Source organism: Petromyzon marinus, chromosome 83 (genome assembly GCF_048934315.1).
Source record: "Petromyzon marinus isolate PM22_M1 ecotype Great Lakes invasive population chromosome 83, UKy_Petmar_22M1.pri1.0, whole genome shotgun sequence".
Taxonomy (NCBI): domain Eukaryota; kingdom Metazoa; phylum Chordata; class Hyperoartia; order Petromyzontiformes; family Petromyzontidae; genus Petromyzon; species Petromyzon marinus.
This window is the reverse complement of record NC_133748.1, coordinates 911,096-938,087: the sequence shown is the minus strand read 5'-3', so window position 1 is coordinate 938,087 and position 26,992 is coordinate 911,096. Positions and strand designations below refer to the sequence as shown.

The 26,992-nt window shown below is 49.1% G+C and overlaps 1 protein-coding gene across 2 annotated transcripts in view; it reads left to right on the top strand.

The window, feature by feature from the left end:
* The first annotated feature begins 716 nt into the window (after positions 1-716).
* LOC142907769 (structural maintenance of chromosomes protein 3-like) overlaps positions 717-26,992 on the top strand; it is a 61,546-nt gene continuing 35,270 nt past the window's right edge. For both annotated transcript variants that reach the window (XM_076057535.1, XM_076057536.1), the window contains exons 1-6: positions 717-919; positions 4,495-4,594; positions 9,815-9,975; positions 11,774-11,915; positions 22,175-22,325; positions 23,774-23,926. In XM_076057535.1, the coding sequence (XP_075913650.1) occupies positions 831-919; positions 4,495-4,594; positions 9,815-9,975; positions 11,774-11,915; positions 22,175-22,325; positions 23,774-23,926 (796 nt within the window). In that variant the 5' untranslated portion in view covers positions 717-830. The remainder of the gene's footprint in view (positions 920-4,494; positions 4,595-9,814; positions 9,976-11,773; positions 11,916-22,174; positions 22,326-23,773; positions 23,927-26,992) is intronic.

Sequence of the window (26,992 nt, the reverse complement as noted above, 5' to 3'; positions counted from 1 at the left end):
GACGTTGGGGTGACGTTGGGGGGGGTGACGTTGGGGTGATGTTTGGAGACGTTTGGAGACGTTGGGGTGACGTGGGGGTGACATGGGGGTGACATGGGGAGACGTTGGGAGACGTTGGGGAGACGTGGGTTGATGTGGGGTGACGTGGGGTGACGTTGGGGTGACGTTGGGGGGTTACGTGGGGGTGACGTTGGGGGTGACGTTGGGGGGGTGACGTTGGGGGTGACGTGGGGGTGACGTGGGGGTGACGTTGGGGGTGACGTTGGGGGGGTGACGTGGGGGGTGACTTGGGGGTGACGTGGGGGTGACTTGGGGGTGACGTGGGGGTGACGTGGGGGTGACGTGAGGAGAGAGATATGGACAAGAGATGGTGAGAGAGAGGGGAAGAGAAATGTGGAGCGGTGCCACTGATGGTGATGACGTTGTTGACGGTGATGACGATGATGTTGACGATGATGATGACGGTGATGTTGACGATGATGATGTTGATGGTGATGTTGACGATGATGATGTTGATGGTGATGTTGACGGTGATGTTGACGATGTTGACGATGATGACGATGGTGATGTTGACGATGATGTTGACGATGATGTTGACGATGATGACGATGTTGACGGTGATGACGGTGATGTTGACGATGGTGACGGTGATGACCATGTTGACGATGATGACGATGTTGACGGTGATGACGACGTTGACGATGGTGACGATGATGACGGTGATGACGATGTTGACGATGTTGACGATGATGTTGACGGTGATGTTGACGGTGATGTTGACGATGGTGACGACGACGTTGACGATGTGCGAGTAGAAGCTGGAGCAGGACATGAACGAGGTGAAGGTTCGTCTGGAGGAGCTGGAGCGCCGCTACCACGAGGTGAAGAACAAGAAGGACGAGTTGCAGAGTGAACGCAAGTGAGTGGTGGGGGGAGGGTGACGAGGTGGTGGGGGGGGGTGACGAGGTGGGGGGGGGGGTGACGAGGTGGTGGGGGGGGTGACGAGGTGGGGGGTGACGGAGCAGCAGGCTCTGTGTGAGTGTGTGTGTAAGGTGTGTGAGTGTGTGTGAGTGTGTGTATAAGGTGTGTGAGTGTGTGTATAAGGTGTGTGAGTGTGTGTATAAGGTGTGTGAGTGTGTGTGTATAAGGAGTGTGAGTGTGTGTATAAGGTGTGTGAGTGTGTGTGTATAAGGTGTGTGAGTGTGTGAGTGTGTGTAAGGTGTGTATAAGGTGTGTGAGTGTGTGTGAGTGTGTGTATAAGGTGTGTGTGTGTATAAGGTGTGTGAGTGTGTGTATAAGGTGTGTGAGTGTGTGTATAAGGTGTGTGAGTGTGTGTGTATAAGGTGTGTGTGTGTAAGGTGTGTGAGTGTGTGTGTATAAGGTGTGTGAGTGTGTGTGTATAAGGTGTGTGAGTGTGTGTATAAGGTGTGTGAGTGTGTGTATAAGGTGTGTGTGAGTGTGTATAAGGTGTGTGTGAGTGTGTATAAGGTGTGTGAGTGTGTATAAGGAGTGTGTGTTTGTGTATAAGGGGAGTGTGTGTTTGTGTATAAGGGGAGTGTGTGTGTATAAGGTGTGTGTGTGTATATAAGGTGTGTGTGTGTATAAGGTGTGTGTGTATAAGGTGTGTGTGTGTATAAGGTGTGTGAGTGTGTGTGTATAAGGTGTGTGAGTGTGTGTATAAGGTGTGTGAGTGTGTGTATAAGGTGTGTGAGTGTGTGTATAAGGTGTGTGAGTGTGTGTGTATAAGGTGTGTGAGTGTGTGTGAGTGTGTATAAGGTGTGTGAGTGTGTGTATAAGGTGTGTGTATAAGGTGTGTGAGTGTGTGTATAAGGTGTGTGAGTGTGTATATAAGGTGTGTGAGTGTGTATAAGGTGTGTGAGTGTGTGTATAAGGTGTGTGAGTGTGTGTATAAGGTGTGTGAGTGTGTATACGGTGTGTGAGTGTGTGTATAAGGTGTGTGAGTGTGTGTATAAGGTGTGTGAGTGTGTGTATAAGGTGTGTGTATGTGTGTATAAGGTGTGTGAGTGTATGTATAAGGTGTGTGAGTGTATGTATAAGGTGTGTGAGTGTATGTATAAGGTGTGTGAGTGTATGTATAAGGTGTGTGAGTGTGTATAAGGTGTGTGAGTGTGTGTATAAGGTGTGTGAGTATGTATAAGGTGTGTGAGTGTGTGTATAAGGTGTGTGAGTGTGTGTATAAGGTGTGTGAGTGTGTGTATAAGGTGTGTGAGTGTGTGTGTATAAGGTGTGTGAGTGTGTATAAGGTGTGTGAGTGTGTGTATAAGGTGTGTGTGTATAAGGTGTGTGAGTGTGTGTATAAGGTGTGTGAGTGTGTGTATAAGGTGTGTGTGAGTGTGTATAAGGTGTGTGAGTGTGTGTATAAGGTGTGTGTGTGTATAAGGTGTGTGAGTGTGTGTATAAGGTGTGTGAGTGTGTGTGTATAAGGTGTGTGAGTGTGTGTATAAGGTGTGTGAGTGTGTGTATAAGGTGTGTGAGTGTGTATAAGGTGTGTGAGTGTGTGTATAAGGTGTGTGAGTGTGTGTATGAGGTGTGTGTGTGTATAAGGTGTGTGTATATAAGGTGTGTGAGTGTGTGTATAAGGTGTGTGAGTGTGTGTATAAGGTGTGTGAGTGTGTGTGTAAGGTGTGTGAGTGTGTGTATAAAGTGTGTGAGTGTGTGTGTATAAGGTGTGTGAGTGTGTGTGTGTATGAGGTGTGTGAGTGTGTGTATAAGGTGTGTGTGAGTGTGTATAAGGTGTGTGAGTGTGTGTGTATAACGTGTGTGAGTGTGTATAAGGTGTGTGAGTGTGTGTATAAGGTGTGTGAGTGTGTGTATAAGGTGTGTGAGTGTGTGTATAAGGTGTGTGAGTGTGTGTATAAGGTGTGTGAGTGTGTGTATAAAGTGTGTGAGTGTGTGTGTAAGGTGTGTGAGTGAGTGTATAAGGTGTGTGTGAGTGTGTATAAGGTGTGTGAGTGTGTGTATAAAGTGTGTGAGTGTGTGTATAAAGTGTGTGAGTGTGTATACGGTGTGTGAGTGTGTGTATAAGGTGTGTGAGTGTGTGTATAAGGTGTGTGAGTGTGTGTATAAGGTGTGTGTATAAGGTGTGTGTATGTGTGTATAAGGTGTGTGAGTGTATGTATAAGGTGTGTGAGTGTATGTATAAGGTGTGTGAGTGTGTGTATAAGGTGTGTGAGTGTGTGTATAAGGTGTGTGAGTGTGTATAAGGTGTGTGAGTGTGTGTATAAGGTGTGTGAGTGTGTGTATAAGGTGTGTGAGTGTGTGTATAAGGTGTGTGAGTGTGTGTGTATAAGGTGTGTGAGTGTGTATAAGGTGTGTGAGTGTGTGTATAAGGTGTGTGTGTATAAGGTGTGTGAGTGTGTGTATAAGGTGTGTGAGTGTGTGTATAAGGTGTGTGTGAGTGTGTATAAGGTGTGTGAGTGTGTGTATAAGGTGTGTGTGTGTATAAGGTGTGTGAGTGTGTGTATAAGGTGTGTGAGTGTGTGTGTATAAGGTGTGTGAGTGTGTGTATAAGGTGTGTGAGTGTGTGTATAAGGTGTGTGAGTGTGTATAAGGTGTGTGAGTGTGTGTATAAGGTGTGTGAGTGTGTGTATAAGGTGTGTGAGTGTGTGTATGAGGTGTGTGTGTGTATAAGGTGTGTGTATATAAGGTGTGTGAGTGTGTGTATAAGGTGTGTGAGTGTGTGTGTAAGGTGTGTGAGTGTGTGTATAAAGTGTGTGAGTGTGTGTGTATAAGGTGTGTGAGTGTGTGTGTGTATGAGGTGTGTGAGTGTGTGTATAAGGTGTGTGTGAGTGTGTATAAGGTGTGTGAGTGTGTGTGTATAACGTGTGTGAGTGTGTATAAGGTGTGTGAGTGTGTGTATAAGGTGTGTGAGTGTGTGTATAAGGTGTGTGAGTGTGTGTATAAGGTGTGTGAGTGTGTGTATAAGGTGTGTGAGTGTGTGTATAAAGTGTGTGAGTGTGTGTGTAAGGTGTGTGAGTGAGTGTATAAGGTGTGTGTGAGTGTGTATAAGGTGTGTGAGTGTGTGAGTGTGTGTATAAAGTGTGTGAGTGAGTGTATAAGGTGTGTGAGTGTGTATAAGGTGTGAGTGTGTGTATAAGGTGTGTGTGTGTGTGTGTATAAGGTGTGTGAGTGTGTGTATAAGGTGTGTGAGTGTGTGTGTATAAGGTGTGTGAGTGTATAAGGTGTGTGAGTGTGTGTATAAGGTGTGTGAGTGTGTGTGAGTGTGTGTATAAGGTGTGCGAGTGTGTGTATAAGGTGTGTGAGTGTGTGTATAAGGTGTGTGAGTGTGTGTATAAGGTGTGTATGTGTGTGTGTATAAGGTGTGTGAGTGTGTGTATAAGGTGTGTGTGTGTGTATATAAGGTGTGAGTGTGTGTATATAAGGTGTGTGAGTGTGTGTATAAGGAGTGTGTGTATAAGGAGTGTGTGTATAAGGGGTGTGTGTATGTGTGTATGTGTGTTTGTGTGTTTGTAGTTTTCTATGGAGAGAGGAGAACACTCAGCAGCAGGCTCTCGCTGCCAAGCGCGAGGAGCTGGAGAAGAAGCAGCAGCTGAAGAGGGCAGCCACGGGGAAGGTGACGGAGAGACACGGAGACACGGAGACACAGAGAGAGAGACAGAGAGACAGAGAGACAGAGAGACAGAGACAGAGAGACAGAGAGACAGAGACACAGAGACAGAGAGACACAGAGACACAGAGACAGAGAGACACAGAGACAGAGAGACACACGGGGACAGAGAGACACGGAGACACAGAGACACGGAGACAGAGAGAGAGAGACACAGAGACACAGAGACACAGAGACAGAGAGACACAGAGACAGAGAGACACGGGGACAGAGAGACACGGAGACAGAGAGACACGGAGACAGAGAGACACAGAGACAGAGAGACACGGAGACAGAGAGACACGGAGACAGAGAGACACGGAGACAGAGAGACACGGAGACAGAGAGACACAGAGACAGAGAGACACAGAGACAGAGAGACAGAGACACAGAGACAGAGAGACACAGGGATACAGAGACACGGAGACACGGAGACAGGGAGACGGAGGGACACGGAGACACTGAGACAGATAGACACAGAGACACAGAGACAGAGAGACACAGAGACACGGGGACACAGAGACACGGGGACACAGAGACACGGGGACACAGAGACACGGGGACACAGAGACACGGAGACGGAGACACAGAGACACAGACAGAGTGACACAGAGACACGGAGACACGGAGAGACAGAGAGAGACAGAGAGAGACAGACAGAGACAGAGAGAGACAGACAGAGACACAGATAGACAGAGAGACAGAGACAGACAGACAGACAGAGAGAGAGAGAGACAGACAGACACACACGGAGACAGAGAGACACGGAGACAGAGCGACACAGAGAGACAGATAGACACAGAGACACAGATACACAGAGACACAGAGACACAGACAGAGAGACAGAGAGACACGGAGACCTGTAGACAGAGAGACACGGAGACAGAGAGACACGGAGACAGAGAGACATAGACAGAAAGACACGGAGACACGGGATAGTGAGACACAGACACGGGATAGAGAGACACAGAGACACGGGATAGTGAGACACAGAGACACGGGATAGAGAGACACGGGATAGAGAGACACAGAGACACGGGATAGAGAGACACACAGAGACACGGGATAGAGAGACACAGAGACAGGATAGAGAGACACAGAGACACGGGATAGTGAGACACAGAGACACGGGATAGAGACACAGAGACACTGGATAGAGAGACACAGAGACACGTGATAGAGAGACACAGAGACACGGGATAGAGAGACACAGAGACACGGGATAGTGAGACACAGAGACAGGGGATAGAGAGACACAGAGACACGGGATAGAGAGACACAGAGACACGGGATAGAGAGACACAGAGACACGGGATAGAGAGACACAGAGACACGGGATAGAGAGACATAGAGACACGGGATAGAGAGAGACAGGGACACAGAGACACGGGATAGAGAGACAGAGAGACACGGGGACAGAGAGACACGGAGACACAGAGACACGGAGGCAGAGAGACACAGAGACACAGATAGAGAGACACAGAGACACGAGATAGAGAGACACAGAGACACGGGATAGTGAGACACAGAGACACGGGATAGAGAGGCACAGAGACACGGGATAGAGGGACAGAGACACGGCATAGAGAGACACAGAGACACGGGATATAGAGACACAGAGACACGGGATAGAGAGACAGAGACACGGGATAGAGAGACACAGAGACACGGGATAGAGAGACACGGGATAGAGAGACACAGAGACACGGGATAGTGAGACACAGAGACACGGGATAGAGAGACACAGAGACACGAGATAGAGAGACACAGAGACACGGGATAGAGAGACACAGAGACACGGGATAGAGAGACACAGAGACACGGGATAGTGAGACACAGAGACACGGGATAGAGAGACACAGAGACACAGATAGAGAGACACAGAGACACGAGATGGAGAGACACAGAGACACGGGATAGTGAGACACAGAGACACGGGATAGAGAGACACAGAGACACGGGATAGTGAGACACAGAGACACGGGATAGAGAGACACAGAGACACGGGATAGAGAGAGACAGAGACATGGGATAGAGAGACACAGAGACATGGGATAGTGAGACACAGAGACACGGGATCGAGACAGAGACACGGGATAGAGAGACACAGAGACACGGGATAGACACAGAGACACGGGATAGAGAGACAGAGACACGGGATAGAGAGACATAGAGACACGGGATAGAGAGAGACAGAGACATGGGATAGAGAGACAGAGAGACACGGGAACAGAGAGACACGGAGACACAGAGACACGGAGACAGAGAGACACAGAGACACGGGATAGAGAGACACAGAGACACGGGATAGAGAGACACAGAGACACGAGATAGAGACAGACACGGGATAGAGAGAGACAGAGACACGGGATAGAGAGAGACAGAGACACGGGATCGAGACAGAGACACGGGATAGAGAGACACGGGATAGAGACAGAGACACGGGATAGAGAGAGACAGAGACACGGGATAGAGAGACACAGAGACACGGGATAGAGAGAGACAGAGACACGGGATAGAGAGAGAGGTTAGAGAGAGAGACGGGATACAGAGAGCTATACACAGAGACATTGTGTGTGTATGTCTCTGTCTCTACGCATACCGCTATTTCTCTTTATATTTATCTGTGCATATCTCTGTATCTGTTTTTGTTATCTCTGTATATCTCTCTCTATGTATATCTCTGTCTCTGTGTAAACATATCTCCGTGTACATCTCTCTGTGTATATATATATCTCTGTGTGTATATATGTGATGGTGTTATTGGGCGAAGATGTGGTTTTCACACCTGATGATGATTGCTTGTGTTGCAGTCGAAACGTCGTGAGAATTTGTATTCTATTATATTTTTATTATTTTATTGTTTTATATTTTTATTATTTTATTGTTTCCCTTCTACGTGGTGACTTTACCGAAAGATCCAAGAATAATAATTTTATTGTTTTATATTTTTATTATTTTATTGTTTCCCTTCTACGTGATGACTTTACCGAAAGATCCAAGAATAATAATTTTATTGTTTTACAATAATTGTATTGTTTTAGATTTTTGTTTTTTTATTATTTCCCTTCTACGTGGTGGTGACTTTACCGAAAGAACCAAGAATAATAATTTTATTGTTTTACAATAATTTTATTGTTTTATATTTTTATTATTTTATTGTTTCCCTTCTACGTGGTGGTGACTTTACCCAAATAACCAAGAATAATAATTTTATTGTTTTATATTTTTATTATTTTATTGTTTTCCTTCTACGTGGTGGTGACTTTACCGAAAGAACCAAGAATATGAATCCCTGCAGTCACAAAAGCTTTAAATAAAAAATTACTGTTAATAAACCGTGTTGCCTCAAATAAACTCTCCTCCAATTATTTACCCACTACATAAATCTCTCTGTGTCTATATCTCTCTGTGTGTCTCTCTCTCTGTATATCTCTCTGTGTGTCTCTATCTCTCTGTGTGTATCTCTCTGTGTCTCTATCTCTCTGTGTGTATCTCTCTGTATGTATCTCTCTGTGTGTCTCTATCTCTCTGTGTGTATCTCTCTGTGTCTCTATCTCTCTGTGTGTATCTCTCTGTATGTATCTCTCTTTGTGTCTCTCTGTGTGTCTCTCTGTGTGTATCTCTCTGTATGTATCTCTCTCTGTGTCTCTCTGTGTGTCTATATCTCTCTGTGTGTCTCTCTGTGTGTATCTCTGTGTGTCTCTATGTCTCTGTGTGTATCTCTCTGTATGTATCTCTCTGTATGTATCTCTCTGTATGTATCTCTCTTTGTGTCTCTCTTTGTGGCTCTCTGTGTGTCTCTCTGTGTGTCTCTATCTCTCTGTGTGTATCTCTCTGTATGTATCTCTCTGTGTGTCTCTATCTCTCTGTGTGTATCTCTCTGTGTGTGTCTCTATCTCTCTGTGTGTATCTCTGTATGTGTCTCTCTGTATATATCTCTCTGTGTAACTCTCTGTGTCTCTCTCTGTATATATCTCTCTTTGTATGTATGTGTCTCTCTGTGTGTGTCTCTCTGTGTGTGTGTCTCTGTGTGTATCTCTCTGTGTATCTTTCTGAATGTATCTCTCTCTGTATGTATCTCTCTATGTATCTCTGTATGTATCTCTCTGTATGTATCTCTGTGTGTATGTCTATCTCTGTATTTATCTCTCTGTATGTCTCTCTGTGTCTATATCTCTCTGTATGTATCTCTCTGTGTCTATATCTCTCTGTATGTATCTCTCTGTATGTATCTCTCTGTATGTATCTCTCTGTGTCTCTATCTCTCTGTATGTATATCTCTGTGTGTCTCTCTATGTATCTCTCTGTATTTTTCTCTCTGTATGTATCTCTCTGTATGTATATCTCTGTATGTATCTCTCTGTATATCTCTCTGTGTCTATATCTCTCTGTATGTATCTCTCTGTATGTATATCTCTGTATGTATCTCTCTCTATGTATCTCTCTGTGTCTATATCTCTCTGTATGTATCTCTCTGTATGTATATCTCTGTATGTATCTCTCTGTATATCTCTCTGTATATCTCTCTGTGTCTATATCTCTCTGTATGTATCTCTCTGTATGTATCTCTCTGTATGTATATCTCTGTGTCTATATCTCTGTATGTATCTCTCTGTATGTGTATCTCTGTATGTATCTCTCTGTATGTATCTCTCTGTATGTGTATCTCTGTATGTATCTCACTGTATGTATCTCTCTCTGTATGTATATCTCTGTATATCTCTCTGTATATCTCTCTGTGTCTATATCTCTCTGTATGCATCTCTCTGTATGTGTATCTCTGTATGTATATCTCTGTATCTCTCTGTCTATATCTCTCTGTATGTATCTCTCTGTATGTATCTCTCTCTGTATGTATCTCTCTGTATATATCTCTCTGTATAGCTCTCTGTGTCTATATCTCTCTGTATGTATCTCTCTATGTATATCTCTGTATGTATCTCTGTGTGTGTATCTCTGTATGTATCTCTCTGTATGTATCTCTCTGTATGTCTCTATGTGTCTATATCTCTCTGTATGTATCTCTCTGTATGTGTATCTCTGTATGTGTATCTCTGTATGTATATCTCTGTATATCTCTCTGTGTCTATATCTCTCTGTGTCTATATCTCTGTGTCTATATCTCTCTCTGTATGTATCTCTCTGTATGTGTATCTCTGTATGTATCTCTCTGTATATCTCCAGGCCATTCTGAACGGCATGGACAGCATCAGCAAGGTGCTGGACTACTTCCGCCGGCGGGGCATCAATCAGCACGTCATCAACGGATACCGGGGCATCGTTATGAACAACTTTGAGTGCGAGCCGGCGTTCTATACTTGTGTGGAGGTCACGGCTGGAAACCGGTACTCAGACACTCACTCACTCAGACACTCACTCACTCAGACACTCACTCACTCATACACTCACTCATACACTCACTCAGACACTCACTCACTCATACACTCACTCACTCATACACTCACTGATACACTCACTCACTCGTACACTCACTCGTACACTCACTCATACACTCACTCACTTATTCACTCACTCATACACTCACTCATTCACTCATACACTCACTCATCCACTCACTCATTCACTCACTCACTCATGCACTCACTCATACACTCACTCATACACTCACTCATACACTCACTCACTCATACACTCACTCATCCACTCACTCACTCATACACTCACTCACTCAGAGCCGGCGTTCTGCACGTGTCTGTATGCCCGTGTGTGTGTACCACTGTGTGTGTATACCACTGTGTGTGTACCACTGTGTGTGTGTACCACTGTGTGTGTGTATCACTGTGTGTGTGTGTACCACTGTGTATGTGTGTGTACCACTGTGTGTGTACCACTGTGTGTGTGTATCACTGTGTGTGTGTGTACCACTGTGTGTGTGTACCACTGTGTGTGTACCACTGTGTGTGTACCACTGTTTGTGTGTACCACTGTGTGTGTACCACTGTGTGTGTATCACTGTGTGTGTGTGTACCACTGTGTGTGTGTACCACTGTGTGTGTACCACTGTGTGTGTGTACCACTGTGTGTGTGTACCACTGTGTGTGTGTGTGTGTATCACTGTGTGTGTACCACTGTGTGTGTGTACCACTGTGTGTGTGTATCACTGTGTGTGTGTGTACCACTGTGTATGTGTGTACCACTGTGTGTGTACCACTGTGTGTGTGTATCACTGTGTGTGTGTGTACCACTGTGTGTGTGTACCACTGTGTGTGTACCACTGTGTGTGTGTGTACCACTGTGTGTGTGTACCACTGTGTGTGTGTGTATCACTGTGTGTGTACCACTGTGTGTGTACCACTGTGTGTGTACCACTGTGTGTGTGTGTGTATCACTGTGTGTGTGTACCACTGTGTGTGTGTATCACTGTGTGTGTGTGTATCACTGTGTGTGTGTGTATCACTGTGTGTGTGTGTATCACTGTGTGTGTATCACTGTGTGTGTGTGTGTCACTGTGTGTGTACTACTGTGTGTGTGTGTATCACTGTGTGTGTGTGTGTGTGTATCACTGTGTGTGTACCACTGTGTGTGTGTGTATCACTGTGTGTGTGTGTATCACTGTGTGTGTGTGTGTCACTGTGTGTGTATCACTGTGTGTGTGTGTGTGTCACTGTGTGTACCACTGTGTGTGTGTGTGTGTATCACTGTGTGTGTGTGTGTATCACTGTGTGTGTATCACTGTGTGTGTGTACCACTGTGTGTGTGTGTACCACTGTGTGTGTGTGTACCACTGTGTGTGCATGTGTACCACTGTGTGTGTGTGTATCACTGTGTGTACCACTGTGTGTGTGTGTACCACTGTGTGTGTGTACCACTGTGTGTGTGTGTACCACTGAGTGTGTACCACTGTGTGTGTGTGTGTCACTGTGTGTGTGTATCACTGTGTGTGTGTACCACTGTGTGTATGTGTGTATCACTGTGTGTGTACTACTGTGTGTGTGTATCACTGTGTGTGTATCACTGTGTGTGTGTACCACTGTGTGTGTGTGTGTCACTGTGTGTGTATCACTGTGTGTGTGTGTACCACTGTGTGTGTGTGTGTACCACTGTGTGTGTGTATCACTGTGTGTGTATCACTGTGTGTGTGTGTGTCACTGTGTGTGTACTACTGTGTGTGTGTGTTCCCAGGCTGTTCTACCACATTGTCGACTCTGACGACGTGAGCACCAAGATCCTGGTGGAGTTCAACAAACAGAACCTGCCGGGAGAGGTCACATTCTTACCCCTCAACAAGCTGGACGTGCGAGACACCCCCTACCCAGACACCAACGTACGTGGGGGGGGTGGTGGACACATGGGGTGACGCACGGGGGGACGCACAGGGTGACTCAGCACTGTCACCCATAGACTCAGCACTGTCATAGACTCAGCACTATCACCCATAGACTCAACACTGTCATAGACTCAGCACTGTCACCCATAGACTCAACACTGTCATAGACTCAGCACTATCACCCATAGACTCAGCACTGCTACCCATAGACTCAACACTGTCATAGACTCAGCACTGTCACCCATAGACTCAGCACTGCCACCCATAGCCTCAACACTGCCACCCATAGACTCAGCACTGTCACCCATAGACTCAGCACTGTCACCCATAGACTCAGCACTGCCACCCATAGACTCAGCACTGTCACCCATAGACTCAACACTGTCACCCATAGACTCAGCACTGTCACCCATAGACTCAGCACTGCTACCCATAGACTCAGCGCTGCCACCCATAGACTCAGCACTGTCATAGACTCAGCGCTGCCACCCATAGACTCAACACTGTCATAGACTCAGCACTGTCACCCATAGACTCAACACTGTCATAGACTCAGCACTATCACCCATAGACTCAGCACTGCTACCCATAGACTCAACACTGTCATAGACTCAGCACTGCTACCCATAGACTCAACACTGTCATAGACTCAGCACTGCTACCCATAGACTCAACACTGTCACCCATAGACTCAGCACTGTCACCCATAGACTCAGCACTGTCACCCATAGACTCAGCACTGTCACCCATAGACTCAACATTGTCACCCATAGACTCAACACTGTCACCCATAGACTCAGCACTGCCACCCATAGACTCAGCACTGTCACCCATAGACTCAACACTGCTACCCATAGACTCAACACTGCTACCCATAGACTCACTGCCACCCATAGACTCAGCACTTTCACCCATAAACTCAGCACTGTCACCCATAGACTCAGCACTGCCACCCATAGACTCAACACTGTCACCCATAGACTCAGCACTGTCACCCATAGACTCAGCACTGTCACCCATAGACTCAACACTGCTACCCATAGACTCAGAACTGTCACCCATAGACTCAACACTGCTACCCATAGACTCGGCACTGTCACCCATAGACTCAGCACTGCTACCCATAGACTCACTGCCACCCATAGACTCAGCACTGCCACTCATAGACTCAACACTGTCATAGACTCAGCACTGTCATAGACTCAGCACTGTCACCCATAGACTCAACACTGTCATAGACTCAGCACTATCACCCATAGACTCAACACTGTCATAGACTCAGCACTGCTACCCATAGACTCAGCACTGCTACCCATAGACTCAGCACTGCCACCCACAGACTCAGCACTGCTACCCATAGACTCAGCACTGCCACCCATAGACTCAGCACTGCCACCCATAGACTCAGCACTGTCACCCATAGACTCAGCACTGTCACCCATAGCCTCAGCACTGCCACCCATAGACTCAGCACTGTCACCCATAGACTCAACACTGTCAAAGACTCAGCACTATCACCCATAGTCTCAGCACTGCTACCCATAGACTCAACACTGTCATAGACTCAGCACTGCTACCCATAGACTCAACACTGTCACCCATAGACTCAGCACTGTCACCCATAGACTCAGCACTGTCACCCATAGACTCAGCACTGTCACCCATAGACTCAACATTGTCACCCATAGACTCAACACTGTCACCCATAGACTCAGCACTGCCACCCATAGACTCAGCACTGTCACCCATAGACTCAACACTGCTACCCATAGACTCAACACTGCTACCCATAGACTCACTGCCACCCATAGACTCAGCACTTTCACCCATAAACTCAGCACTGTCACCCATAGACTCAGCACTGCCACCCATAGACTCAACACTGTCACCCATAGACTCAGCACTGTCACCCATAGACTCAGCACTGTCACCCATAGACTCAACACTGCTACCCATAGACTCAGCACTGTCACCCATAGACTCAGCACTGTCACCCATAGACTCAACACTGTCATAGACTCAGCACTGCCACCCACAGACTCAGCACTGCCACCCACAGACTCAGCACTGCTACCCATAGACTCAGCACTGCTACCCATAGACTCAGCACTGCCACCCATAGACTCAGCACTGCCACCCATAGACTCAGCACTGTCACCCATAGACTCAGCACTGTCACTCATAGACTCAGCACTGCCACCCATAGACTCAGCACTGCCACCCATAGACTCAGCACTGTCACCCATAGACTCAGCACTGTCACTCATAGACTCAGCACTGCCACCCATAGACTCAGCACTGCCACTAATAGACTCAACACTGCCACCCATAGACTCAACACTGTCATAGACTCAGCACTATCACCCATAGACTCTGCACTGCTACCCATAGACTCAACACTGTCATAGACTCAGCACTGCCACCCATAGACTCAACACTGCTACCCATAGACTCAGCACTGCCACCCATAGACTCAGCACTGCCACCCATAGACTCAGCACTGTCACCCATAGACTCAACACTGTCACCCATAGACTCAGCACTGTCACTCATAGACTCAGCACTGCCACCCATAGACTCAGCACTGCTACCCATAGACTCAGCACTGCCACCCACAGACTCAGCACTGCCACCCACAGACTCAGCACTGCTACCCACAGACTCAGCACTGCTACCCATAGACTCAGCACTGCCACCCATAGACTCAGCACTGCCACCCAGAGACTCAGCACTGTCACCCATAGACTCAGCACTGTCACTCATAGACTCAGCACTGCCACCCATAGACTCAGCACTGCCACCTATAGACTCAGCACTGTCACCCATAGACTCAGCACTGTCACCCATAGACTCAGCACTGCCACCCATAGACTCAGCACTGCCACTCATAGACTCAACACTGTCATAGACTCAGCACTATCACCCATAGACTCAACACTGTCATAGACTCAGCACTATCACCCATAGACTCAACACTGTCATAGACTCAGCACTGCTACCCATAGACTCAGCACTGCTACCCATAGACTCAGCACTGCCACCCACAGACTCAGCACTGTCACCCATAGACTCAGCACTGCCACCCATAGACTCAGCACTGTCACCCATAGACTCAACACTGTCATAGACTCAGCACTATCACCCATAGACTCAGCACTGCTACCCATAGACTCAACACTGTCATAGACTCAGCACTGCTACCCATAGACTCAACACTGTCACCCATAGACTCAGCACTGTCACCCATAGACTCAGCACTGTCACCCATAGACTCAGCACTGTCACCCATAGACTCAACATTGTCACCCATAGACTCAACACTGTCACCCATAGACTCAGCACTGCCACCCATAGACTCAGCACTGTCACCCATAGACTCAACACTGCTACCCATAGACTCAACACTGCTACCCATAGACTCACTGCCACCCATAGACTCAGCACTTTCACCCATAAACTCAGCACTGTCACCCATAGACTCAGCACTGCCACCCATAGACTCAACACTGTCACCCATAGACTCAGCACTGTCACCCATAGACTCAGCACTGTCACCCATAGACTCAACACTGCTACCCATAGACTCAGCACTGTCACCCATAGACTCAACACTGCTACCCATAGACTCGGCACTGTCACCCATAGACTCAGCACTGCTACCCATAGACTCAGCACTGCTATCCATAGACTCACTGCCACCCATAGACTCAGCACTGCCACTCATAGACTCAACACTGTCATAGACTCAGCACTGTCACCCATAGACTCAACACTGTCATAGACTCAGCACTATCACCCATAGACTCAACACTGTCATAGACTCAGCACTGCTACCCATAGACGCAGCACTGCTACCCATAGACTCAGCACTGCCACCCACAGACTCAGCACTGCTACTCATAGACTCAGCACTGCCACCCATAGACTCAGCACTGCCACCCATAGACTCAGCACTGTCACCCATAGACTCAGCACTGTCACTCATAGACTCAGCACTGCCACCCATAGACTCAGCACTGTCACCCATAGACTCAGCACTGTCACCCATAGCCTCAGCACTGCCACCCATAGACTCAGCACTGTCACCCATAGACTCAACACTGTCATAGACTCAGCACTATCACCCATAGACTCAGCACTGCTACCCATAGACTCAACACTGCTACCCAGAGACTCAGCACTGCCACCCATAGACTCAACACTGTCACCCATAGACTCAGCACTGTCACCCATAGACTCAGCACTGTCACCCATGGACTCAGCACTGTCACCCATAGACTCAACATTGTCACCCATAGACTCAACACTGTCACCCATAGACTCAGCACTGCCACCCATAGACTCAGCACTGTCACCCATAGACTCAACACTGCTACCCATAGACTCAACACTGCTACCCATAGACTCACTGCCACCCATAGACTCAGCACTTTCACCCATAAACTCAGCACTGTCACCCATAGACTCAGCACTGCCACCCATAGACTCAACACTGTCACCCATAGACTCAGCACTGTCACCCATAGACTCAGCACTGTCACCCATAGACTCAACACTGCTACCCATAGACTCAGCACTGTCACCCATAGACTCAACACTGCTACCCATAGACTCGGCACTGTCACCCATAGACTCAGCACTGTCACCCATAGACTCAACACTGTCATAGACTCAGCACTGCTACCCATAGACTCAGCACTGCCACCCACAGACTCAGCACTGCCACCCACAGACTCAGCACTGCCACCCACAGACTCAGCACTGCTACCCATAGACTCAGCACTGCCACCCATAGACTCAGCACTGCCACCCATAGACTCAGCACTGCCACCCATAGACTCAGCACTGTCACCCATAGACTCAGCACTGTCACTCATAGACTCAGCACTGCCACCCATAGACTCAGCACTGTCACCCATAGACTCAGCACTGTCACCCATAGCCTCAGCACTGCCACCCATAGACTCAGCACTGTCACCCATAGACTCAACACTGTCATAGACTCAGCACTATCACCCATAGACTCAGCACTGCTACCCATAGACTCAACACTGTCATAGACTCAGCACTGCTACCCATAGACTCAACACTGTCACCCATAGACTCAGCACTGTCACCCATAGACTCAGCACTGTCACCCATGGACTCAGCACTGTCACCCATAGACTCAACATTGTCACCCATAGACTCAACACTGTCACCCATAGACTCAGCACTGCCACCCATAGACTCAGCACTGTCACCCATAGACTCAACACTGCTACCCATAGACTCAACACTGCTACCCATAGACTCACTGCCACCCATAGACTCAGCACTTTCACCCATAAACTCAGCACTGTCACCCATAGACTCAGCACTGCCACCCATAGACTCAACACTGTCACCCATAGACTCAGCACTGTCACCCATAGACTCAGCACTGTCACCCATAGACTCAACACTGCTACCCATAGACTCAGCACTGTCACCCATAGACTCAACACTGCTACCCATAGACTCGGCACTGTCACCCATAGACTCAGCACTGTCACCCATAGACTCAACACTGTCATAGACTCAGCACTGCTACCCATAGACTCAGCACTGCCACCCACAGACTCAGCACTGCCACCCACAGACTCAGCACTGCCACCCACAGACTCAGCACTGCTACCCATAGACTCAGCACTGCCACCCATAGACTCAGCACTGCCACCCATAGACTCAGCACTGCCACCCATAGACTCAGCACTGTCACCCATAGACTCAGCACCGTCACTCATAGACTCAGCACTGCCACCCATAGACTCAGCACTGCCACCCATAGACTCAGCACTGTCACCCATAGACTCAGCACTGTCACTCATAGACTCAGCACTGCCACCCATAGACTCAGCACTGCCACTCATAGACTCAACACTGTCATAGACTCAGCACTGTCACCCATAGACTCAACACTGTCATAGACTCAGCACTATCACCCATAGACTCAACACTGTCATAGACTCACCACTGTCTTAGACTCAGCACTGTCACCCATAGACTCAACACTGTCATAGACTCAGCACTATCACCCATAGACTCAACACTGTCATAGACTCAGCACTATCACCCATAGACTCTGCACTGCTACCCATAGACTCAACACTGTCATAGACTCAGCACTGCTACCCATAGACTCAGCACTGCTACCCATAGACTCAGCACTGCTACCCATAGACTCAGCACTGCCACCCACAGACTCAGCACTGCTACCCATAGACTCAGCACTGCCACCCATAGACTCAGCACTGTCACCCATAGACTCAACACTGTCATAGACTCAGCACTATCACCCATAGACTCAGCACTGCTACCCATAGACTCAACACTGTCATAGACTCAGCACTGCTACCCATAGACTCAACACTGTCACCCATAGACTCAGCACTGTCACCCATAGACTCAGCACTGTCACCCATAGACTCAGCACTGTCACCCATAGACTCAACATTGTCACCCATAGACTCAACACTGTCACCCATAGACTCAGCACTGCCACCCATAGACTCAGCACTGTCACCCATAGACTCAACACTGCTACCCATAGACTCAACACTGCTACCCATAGACTCACTGCCACCCATAGACTCAGCACTGTCACCCATAGACTCAGCACTGTCACCCATAGACTCAGCACTGCCACGCATAGACTCAACACTGTCACCCATAGACTCAGCACTGTCACCCATAGACTCAGCACTGTCACCCATAGACTCAACACTGCTACCCATAGACTCAGCACTGTCACCCATAGACTCAACACTGCTACCCATAGACTCAGCACTGTCACCCATAGACTCAGCACTGCTACCCATAGACTCAGCACTGCTATCCATAGACTCACTGCCACCCATAGACTCAGCACTGCTACCCATAGACTCAGCACTGTCACCCACAGACTCAGCACTGCCACCCATAGACTCAGCATTGCCACACATCGACTCAGCACTGTCACCCATAGACTCAACACTGTCACCCATAGACTCAACACTGCTACCCAGAGACTCAGCACTGCCACCCATAGACTCAACACTGTCACCCATAGACTCAGCACTGTCACCCATAGACTCAGCACTGTCACCCATGGACTCAGCACTGTCACCCATAGACTCAACATTGTCACCCATAGACTCAACACTGTCACCCATAGACTCAGCACTGCCACCCATAGACTCAGCACTGTCACCCATAGACTCAACACTGCTACCCATAGACTCAACACTGCTACCCATAGACTCACTGCCACCCATAGACTCAGCACTTTCACCCATAAACTCAGCACTGTCACCCATAGACTCAGCACTGCCACCCATAGACTCAACACTGTCACCCATAGACTCAGCACTGTCACCCATAGACTCAGCACTGTCACCCATAGACTCAACACTGCTACCCATAGACTCAGCACTGTCACCCATAGACTCAACACTGCTACCCATAGACTCGGCACTGTCACCCATAGACTCAGCACTGTCACCCATAGACTCAACACTGTCATAGACTCAGCACTGCTACCCATAGACTCAGCACTGCCACCCACAGACTCAGCACTGCCACCCACAGACTCAGCACTGCCACCCACAGACTCAGCACTGCTACCCATAGACTCAGCACTGCCACCCATAGACTCAGCACTGCCACCCATAGACTCAGCACTGCCACCCATAGACTCAGCACTGTCACCCATAGACTCAGCACTGTCACTCATAGACTCAGCACTGCCACCCATAGACTCAGCACTGCCACCCATAGACTCAGCACTGTCACCCATAGACTCAGCACTGTCACTCATAGACTCAGCACTGCCACCCATAGACTCAGCACTGCCACTCATAGACTCAACACTGTCATAGACTCAGCACTGTCACCCATAGACTCAACACTGTCATAGACTCAGCACTATCACCCATAGACTCAACACTGTCATAGACTCACCACTGTCTTAGACTCAGCACTGTCACCCATAGACTCAACACTGTCATAGACTCAGCACTATCACCCATAGACTCAACACTGTCATAGACTCAGCACTATCACCCATAGACTCTGCACTGCTACCCATAGACTCAACACTGTCATAGACTCAGCACTGCTACCCATAGACTCAGCACTGCTACCCATAGACTCAGCACTGCTACCCATAGACTCAGCACTGCCACCCACAGACTCAGCACTGCTACCCATAGACTCAGCACTGCCACCCATAGACTCAGCACTGTCACCCATAGACTCAACACTGTCATAGACTCAGCACTATCACCCATAGACTCAGCACTGCTACCCATAGACTCAACACTGTCATAGACTCAGCACTGCTACCCATAGACTCAACACTGTCACCCATAGACTCAACACTGTCACCCATAGACTCAGCACTGTCACCCATAGACTCAACACTGTCACCCATAGACTCAGCACTGTCACCCATAGACTCAACACTGCTACCCATAGACTCAGCACTGCTACCCATAGACTCAGCACTGTCACTCATAGACTCAACACTGTCACCCATAGACTCACTGTCACCCATAGACTCAGCACTATCACCCATAGACTCAGCACTGCTACCCATAGACTCAACACTGTCATAGACTCAGCACTGCTACCCATAGACTCAACACTGTCACCCATAGACTCAACACTGTCACCCATAGACTCAGCACTGTCACCCATAGACTCAACACTGTCACCCATAGACTCAGCACTGTCACCCATAGACTCAACACTGCTACCCATAGACTCGGCACTGTCACCCATAGACTCAGCACTGTCACCCATAGACTCAACACTGTCATAGACTCAGCACTGCTACCCATAGACTCAGCACTGCCACCCACAGACTCAGCACTGCCACCCACAGACTCAGCACTGCCACCCACAGACTCAGCACTGCTACCCATAGACTCAGCACTGCCACCCATAGACTCAGCACTGCCACCCATAGACTCAGCACTGCCACCCATAGACTCAGCACTGTCACCCATAGACTCAGCACTGTCACTCATAGACTCAGCACTGCCACCCATAGACTCAGCACTGCCACCCATAGACTCAGCACTGTCACCCATAGACTCAGCACTGTCACTCATAGACTCAGCACTGCCACCCATAGACTCAGCACTGCCACTCATAGACTCAACACTGTCATAGACTCAGCACTGTCACCCATAGACTCAACACTGTCATAGACTCAGCACTATCACCCATAGACTCAACACTGTCATAGACTCACCACTGTCTTAGACTCAGCACTGTCACCCATAGACTCAACACTGTCATAGACTCAGCACTATCACCCATAGACTCAACACTGTCATAGACTCAGCACTATCACCCATAGACTCTGCACTGCTACCCATAGACTCAACACTGTCATAGACTCAGCACTGCTACCCATAGACTCAGCACTGCTACCCATAGACTCAGCACTGCTACCCATAGACTCAGCACTGCCACCCACAGACTCAGCACTGCTACCCATAGACTCAGCACTGCCACCCATAGACTCAGCACTGTCACCCATAGACTCAACACTGTCATAGACTCAGCACTATCACCCATAGACTCAGCACTGCTACCCATAGACTCAACACTGTCATAGACTCAGCACTGCTACCCATAGACTCAACACTGTCACCCATAGACTCAACACTGTCACCCATAGACTCAGCACTGTCACCCATAGACTCAACACTGTCACCCATAGACTCAGCACTGTCACTCATAGACTCAACACTGCTACCCATAGACTCAGCACTGCTACCCATAGACTCAACACTGCTACCCATAGACTCAACACTGTCACCCATAGACTCAACACTGTCACCCATAGACTCAACACTGCCACCCATAGACTCAGCACTGCTACCCATAGACTCAGCACTGTCACCCATAGACTCACCACTGTCACCCATAGACTCAGCACTGTCACCCATAGACTCAGCACTGTCACCCATAGACTCACCACTGTCACCCATAGACTCACTGTCACCCATAGACTCAACACTGCTACCCATAGACTCAGCACTGTCACCCATAGACTCAGCACTGTCACCCATAGACTCAGCACTGCTACCCATAGACTCAGCACTGCTACCCATAGACTCAGCACTGCTACCCATAGACTCAACACTGTCACCCATAGACTCAACACTGTTCACCATAGACCCTACACTGCACCGAAGTTCAGCACACACACACGTATGTACGTACTGTGTTCTTATCCCCCGCAGGACGCGATTCCCATGATCAGCAAGCTGACGTATGACTCGATCTTTGACAAGGCCTTTAAGCACGTGTTCGGGAAGACGCTGATCTGCCGCAGCATGGATGTCTCCACGCAGCTGGCTCGCGCATTCAACCTGGACTGCATCACTCTAGAGGGTGAGACACACGGGGCGGAGACACGGGGGAGATATAGAGACAGACACGGGGAGAGAGACACGGGGGGAGAGGAGACACGGGGAGAGAGACACGGGGGAGATATAGAGACAGACACGGGGAGAGAGACACGGGGAGAGAGACACGGGGGAGATATAGAGACAGACACGGGGGAGAGAGACATGGGGGAGATATAGAGACAGACACGGGGGAGAGAGACATGGGGGAGATATAGAGACAGACACGGGGAGAGAGGAGACACGGGGAGAGAGACACGGGGGAGAGACACGGGGAGAGAGACACGGGGAGAGAGACACGGGGGAGATATAGAGACAGACACGGGGAGAGAGACACGGGGGAGATATAGAGACAGACACGGGGGAGATATAGAGACAGACACGGGGAGAGAGACACGGGGAGAGAGACACGGGGGAGATATAGAGACAGACACGGGGGAGATATAGAGACAGACACGGGGAGAGAGACATGGGGAGATATAGAGACAGACACGGGGGAGATATAGAGACAGACACGGGGAGAGAGACACGGGGAGATATAGAGACAGACACGGGGAGAGAGACACGGGGAGAGAGACATGGGGGAGATATAGAGACAGACACGGGGAGAGAGACACGGGGAGAGAGACATGGGGGAGATATAGAGACAGACACGGGGGAGATATAGAGACAGAGACGGGGAGAGAGACACGGGGAGAGAGACACGGGGGAGATATAGAGACAGACACGGGGAGAGAGACACGGGGGGGGGGGAGACACGGGGGAGAGATGGGGAGAGAGAGACATGGGAGAGAGAGACGGGGGAGAGAGACACGGGGGGGAGACACGGGGGGGAGAGAGACACGGGGGAGAGACACGGGGAGAGAGACACGGGGAGAGAGACACGGGGGAGATATAGAGACAGACACGGGGAGAGAGACACGGGGGAGATATAGAGACAGACACGGGGGGGGGGAGACACGGGGGAGAGACACGGGGGGGGGGAGAGACGAGAGAGAGACACGGGGAGAGAGACACGGGGGGAGGGGGGGAGAGACGGGGGGAGAGAGACACGTGGGGGAGAGACACGGGGGGAGAGACACGGGGGGGGGGGGGGGGGAGAGACGGGGGAGAGAGACACGGGGGGAGAGACACGGGGGGGAGAGACGGGGGAGAGAGACACGGGGGTGAGACACGCGGGGGGGGGGAGACACGGGGGGAGAGAGACACGGGAGAGAGACACGTGAAGGAGACAGGGGGAGAGAGACACGGGGGTGAGACACGGGGGGGGGGGTCGGGGGGGGGAGACAGGGAGAGAGACACGAGGGGTGAGACACACGGGGTGAGACACACACGGGTGGTGGAGACGAGTGACCAGGCTGGACAGACGGATTGCCCTGACTGACGGCCGCTCCGAGTCACCTGCACCTGGTCACCTGTGGCCGTGCCTCCCAGGTGACCAGGTGAGCCATCGGGGAGCTCTGACTGGAGGTTACTACGATTCGCGCAAGTCTCGCCTGGAGCTGCAGAAGGACGCCAAGCGCACCGAGGTGGAGCTGGGGGAGCTGGAGGCTCGCCTCAACGAACAACTGCGACGTAACATTGAACATATCCTAGCGTCCATCCCGCTCGCTCGCTCGCCCGCCCGCCCGTCCGTAGAGTCGCTCGCTTCTGAGTGAGTCTCCGAGTGAGTGAGTCTCTGAGTGAGTGTCTGAGTGAGTGAGTGTCTGGGTGAGTGAGTGTCTGAGTGAGTGTCTGGGTGAGTGAGTCTCTGAGTGAGTGTCTGGGTGAGTGAGTGTCTGAGTGAGTGTCTGGGTGAGTGAGTCTCTGAGTGAGTCTCTGGGTGAGTCTCTGGGTGAGTGCCTGAGTGAGTGAGTCTCTGAGTGAGTCTCTGGGTGAGTCTCTGGGTGAGTCTCTGGGTGAGTGAGTCTCTGAGTGAGTGAGTCTCTGAGTGAGTCTCTGGGTGAGTGTCTGAGTGAGTGAGTCTCTGAGTGAGTCTCTGGGTGAGTCTCTGGGTGAGTCTCTGGGTGAGTGAGTCTCTGAGTGAGTGAGTCTCTGAGTGAGTCTCTGAGTGAGTCTCTGGGTGAGTGCCTGAGTGAGTGAGTCTCTGGGTGAGTCTCTGGGTGAGTCTCTGGGTGAGTGAGTCTCTGAGTGAGTGAGTCTCTGAGTGAGTCTCTGGGTGAGTGTCTGAGTGAGTCTCCGAGTGAGTGAGTCTCCGAGTGAGTGAGTCTCTGAGTGAGTGAGTCTCTGAGTGAGTGAGTCTCTGAGTGAGTCTCTGGGTGAGTGAGTCTCTGAGTGAGTTTCTGAGTGAGTGAGTGAGTCTCTGAGTTAGTCTCTGAGTGAGTCTCTGAGTGAGTGAGTCTCTGAGTGAGTGTCTCTGAGTGAGTCTCTGAGTGAGTGAGTCTCTGAGTGAGTCTCTTGAGTGAGTTAGTCTCTGAGTGAGTGTCTCTGAATGAGTGAGTGTCTCTGAGTGAGTGAGTCTCTGAGTGAGTGAGTCTGAGTGAGTCTCTGAGTGAGTGAGTCTCTTGAGTGAGTGAGTCTCGGAGTGAGTCTCTGAGTGAGTGAGTCTCTGAGTGAGTGAGTCTCTGAGTGAGTCTCTTGAGTGAGTTAGTCTCTGAGTGAGTGTCTCTGAATGAGTGAGTTTCTGAGTGAGTGAGTCTCTGAGTGAGTGAGTCTGAGTGAGTCTCTGAGTGAGTGAGTCTCTGGGTGAGTGAGTCTCTGAGTGAGTCTCTGAGTGAGTGAGTCTCTGAGTGAGTCTCTGAGTGAGTGAGTCTCTGAGTGAGTGTCTCTGAATGAGTGAGTTTCTGAGTGAGTGAGACTCTGAGTGAGTGAGCCTCTGAGTGAGTGAGTCTGAGTGAGTCTCTGAGTAAGTGAGTCTCTGAGTGAGTGAGTCTGAGTGAGTCTCTGAGTGAGTCTCTGAGTGAGTCTGAGTGAGTCTCTGAGTGAGTGAGTCTCTGAGTGAGTGTCTCTGAATGAGTGAGTTTCTGAGTGAGTGAGTCTCTGAGTGAGTGAGTCTGAGTGAGTCTCTGAGTGAGTGAGTTTCTGAGTGAGTGAGTGAGTCTCTGAGTGAGTGAGTCTCTGAGTGAGTGTCTCTGAGTGAGTGAGTCTCTGAGTGAGTCTCTGAGTGAGTATCTCTGAATGAGTGAGTTTCTGAGTGAGTGAGTCTGAGTGAGTCTCTGAGTGAGTGAGTCTCTGAGTGAGTGTCTCTGAATGAGTGAGTTTCTGAGTCAGTGAGTCTCTGAGTGAGTGAGTCTGAGTGAGTCTCTGAGTGAGCCTCTGAGTGAGTCTCTGAGTGAGTGAGTTTCTGAGTGAGTGAGTGAGTCTCTGAGTGAGTCTCTGAGTGAGTGAGTCTCTGAGTGAGTCTCTGAGTGAGTGAGTCTCTGAGTGAGTCTCTGAATGAGTGAGTCTCTGAGTGAGTGTCTCTGAATGAGTGAGTTTCTGAGTGAGTGAGTCTCTGAGTGAGTGAGTCTCTGAGTGAGTCTCTGAGTGAGTGAGTCTGAGTGAGTCTCTGAGTGAGTGAGTCTCTGAGTGAGTGAGTCTCTGAGTGAGTGAGTCTCTGAGTGAGTCTCTGAGTGAGTGTCTCTGAGTGAGTGAGTCTCTGAGTGAGTCTCTGAGTGAGTGAGTCTCTGAGTGAGTCTCTGAGTGAGTGAGTCTCTGAGTGAGCCTCTGAGTGAGTCTCTGAGTGAGTGAGTCTCTGAGTGAGTGAGTCTCTGAGTGAGTGAGTCTCTGAGTGAGTGAGTTTCTGAGTGAGTCTCTGAGTGAGTCTCTGAGTGAGTCTCTGAGTGAGTGTCTCTGAATGAGTGAGTTTCTGAGTGAGTGAGTCTCTGAGTGAGTGAGTTTGAGTGAGTCTCTGAGTGAGTGAGTCTCTGAGTGAGTGAGTCTCTGAGTGAGTGATTGAGTGAGTGAGTCTCTGAGTGAGTGAGTCTCTGATTGAGTGAGTCTCTGAGTGAGTAAGTCTGAGTGAGTCTCTGAGTGAGTCTCTGAGTGAGTCTCTGAGTGAGTGAGTCTCTGAGTGAGTGATTGAGTACTCTTTGGTTCTATTGGGTAAAGTCACGTAGGTGTAAAAAATAAAATAACAAATTCCCACGACGTTTCGGCCACAACACAAGCGGCCTTCATCAGGTGAAGGGACGAGACTGTCTGGAGGACAGCGCTGGAGTGGGAGAAGCCACGCTTAGATCACGACCTTTAAGCTGTGTGAGAAGAAAAACACCAAGCGCCTTGACAAAGGAATTAGCATATAATTTAGCATTGAAATGGCTCATTGAAATAGCTAAGTTAAAGTATACACATCCGCAGAGGCACCCCTTGACAAAGGAATTAGCATAGAATTTAGCATTGAAATGGCTGAGTGATTAGCTTGTAAATGGTCACAGAAATGGCTATGTTAAAGTCAAAGCATACACATTCACCGAGGCACCCCTTGACAAAGGAATTAGCATAGAAATTAGCATTGAAATGGCTGAGTGATTAGCTTGTAACTGGTCACAGAAATAGCTAAGTTAAAGTATACACATCCGCAGAGGCACCCCTTGACAAAGGAATTAGCATAGAATTTAGCATTGAAATTTCTCATTGAAATAGCTAAGTTAAAGTATACACATCCGCAGAGGCACCCCTTGACAAAGGAATTAGCATAGAATTTAGCATTGAAATGGCTCATTGAAATAGCTA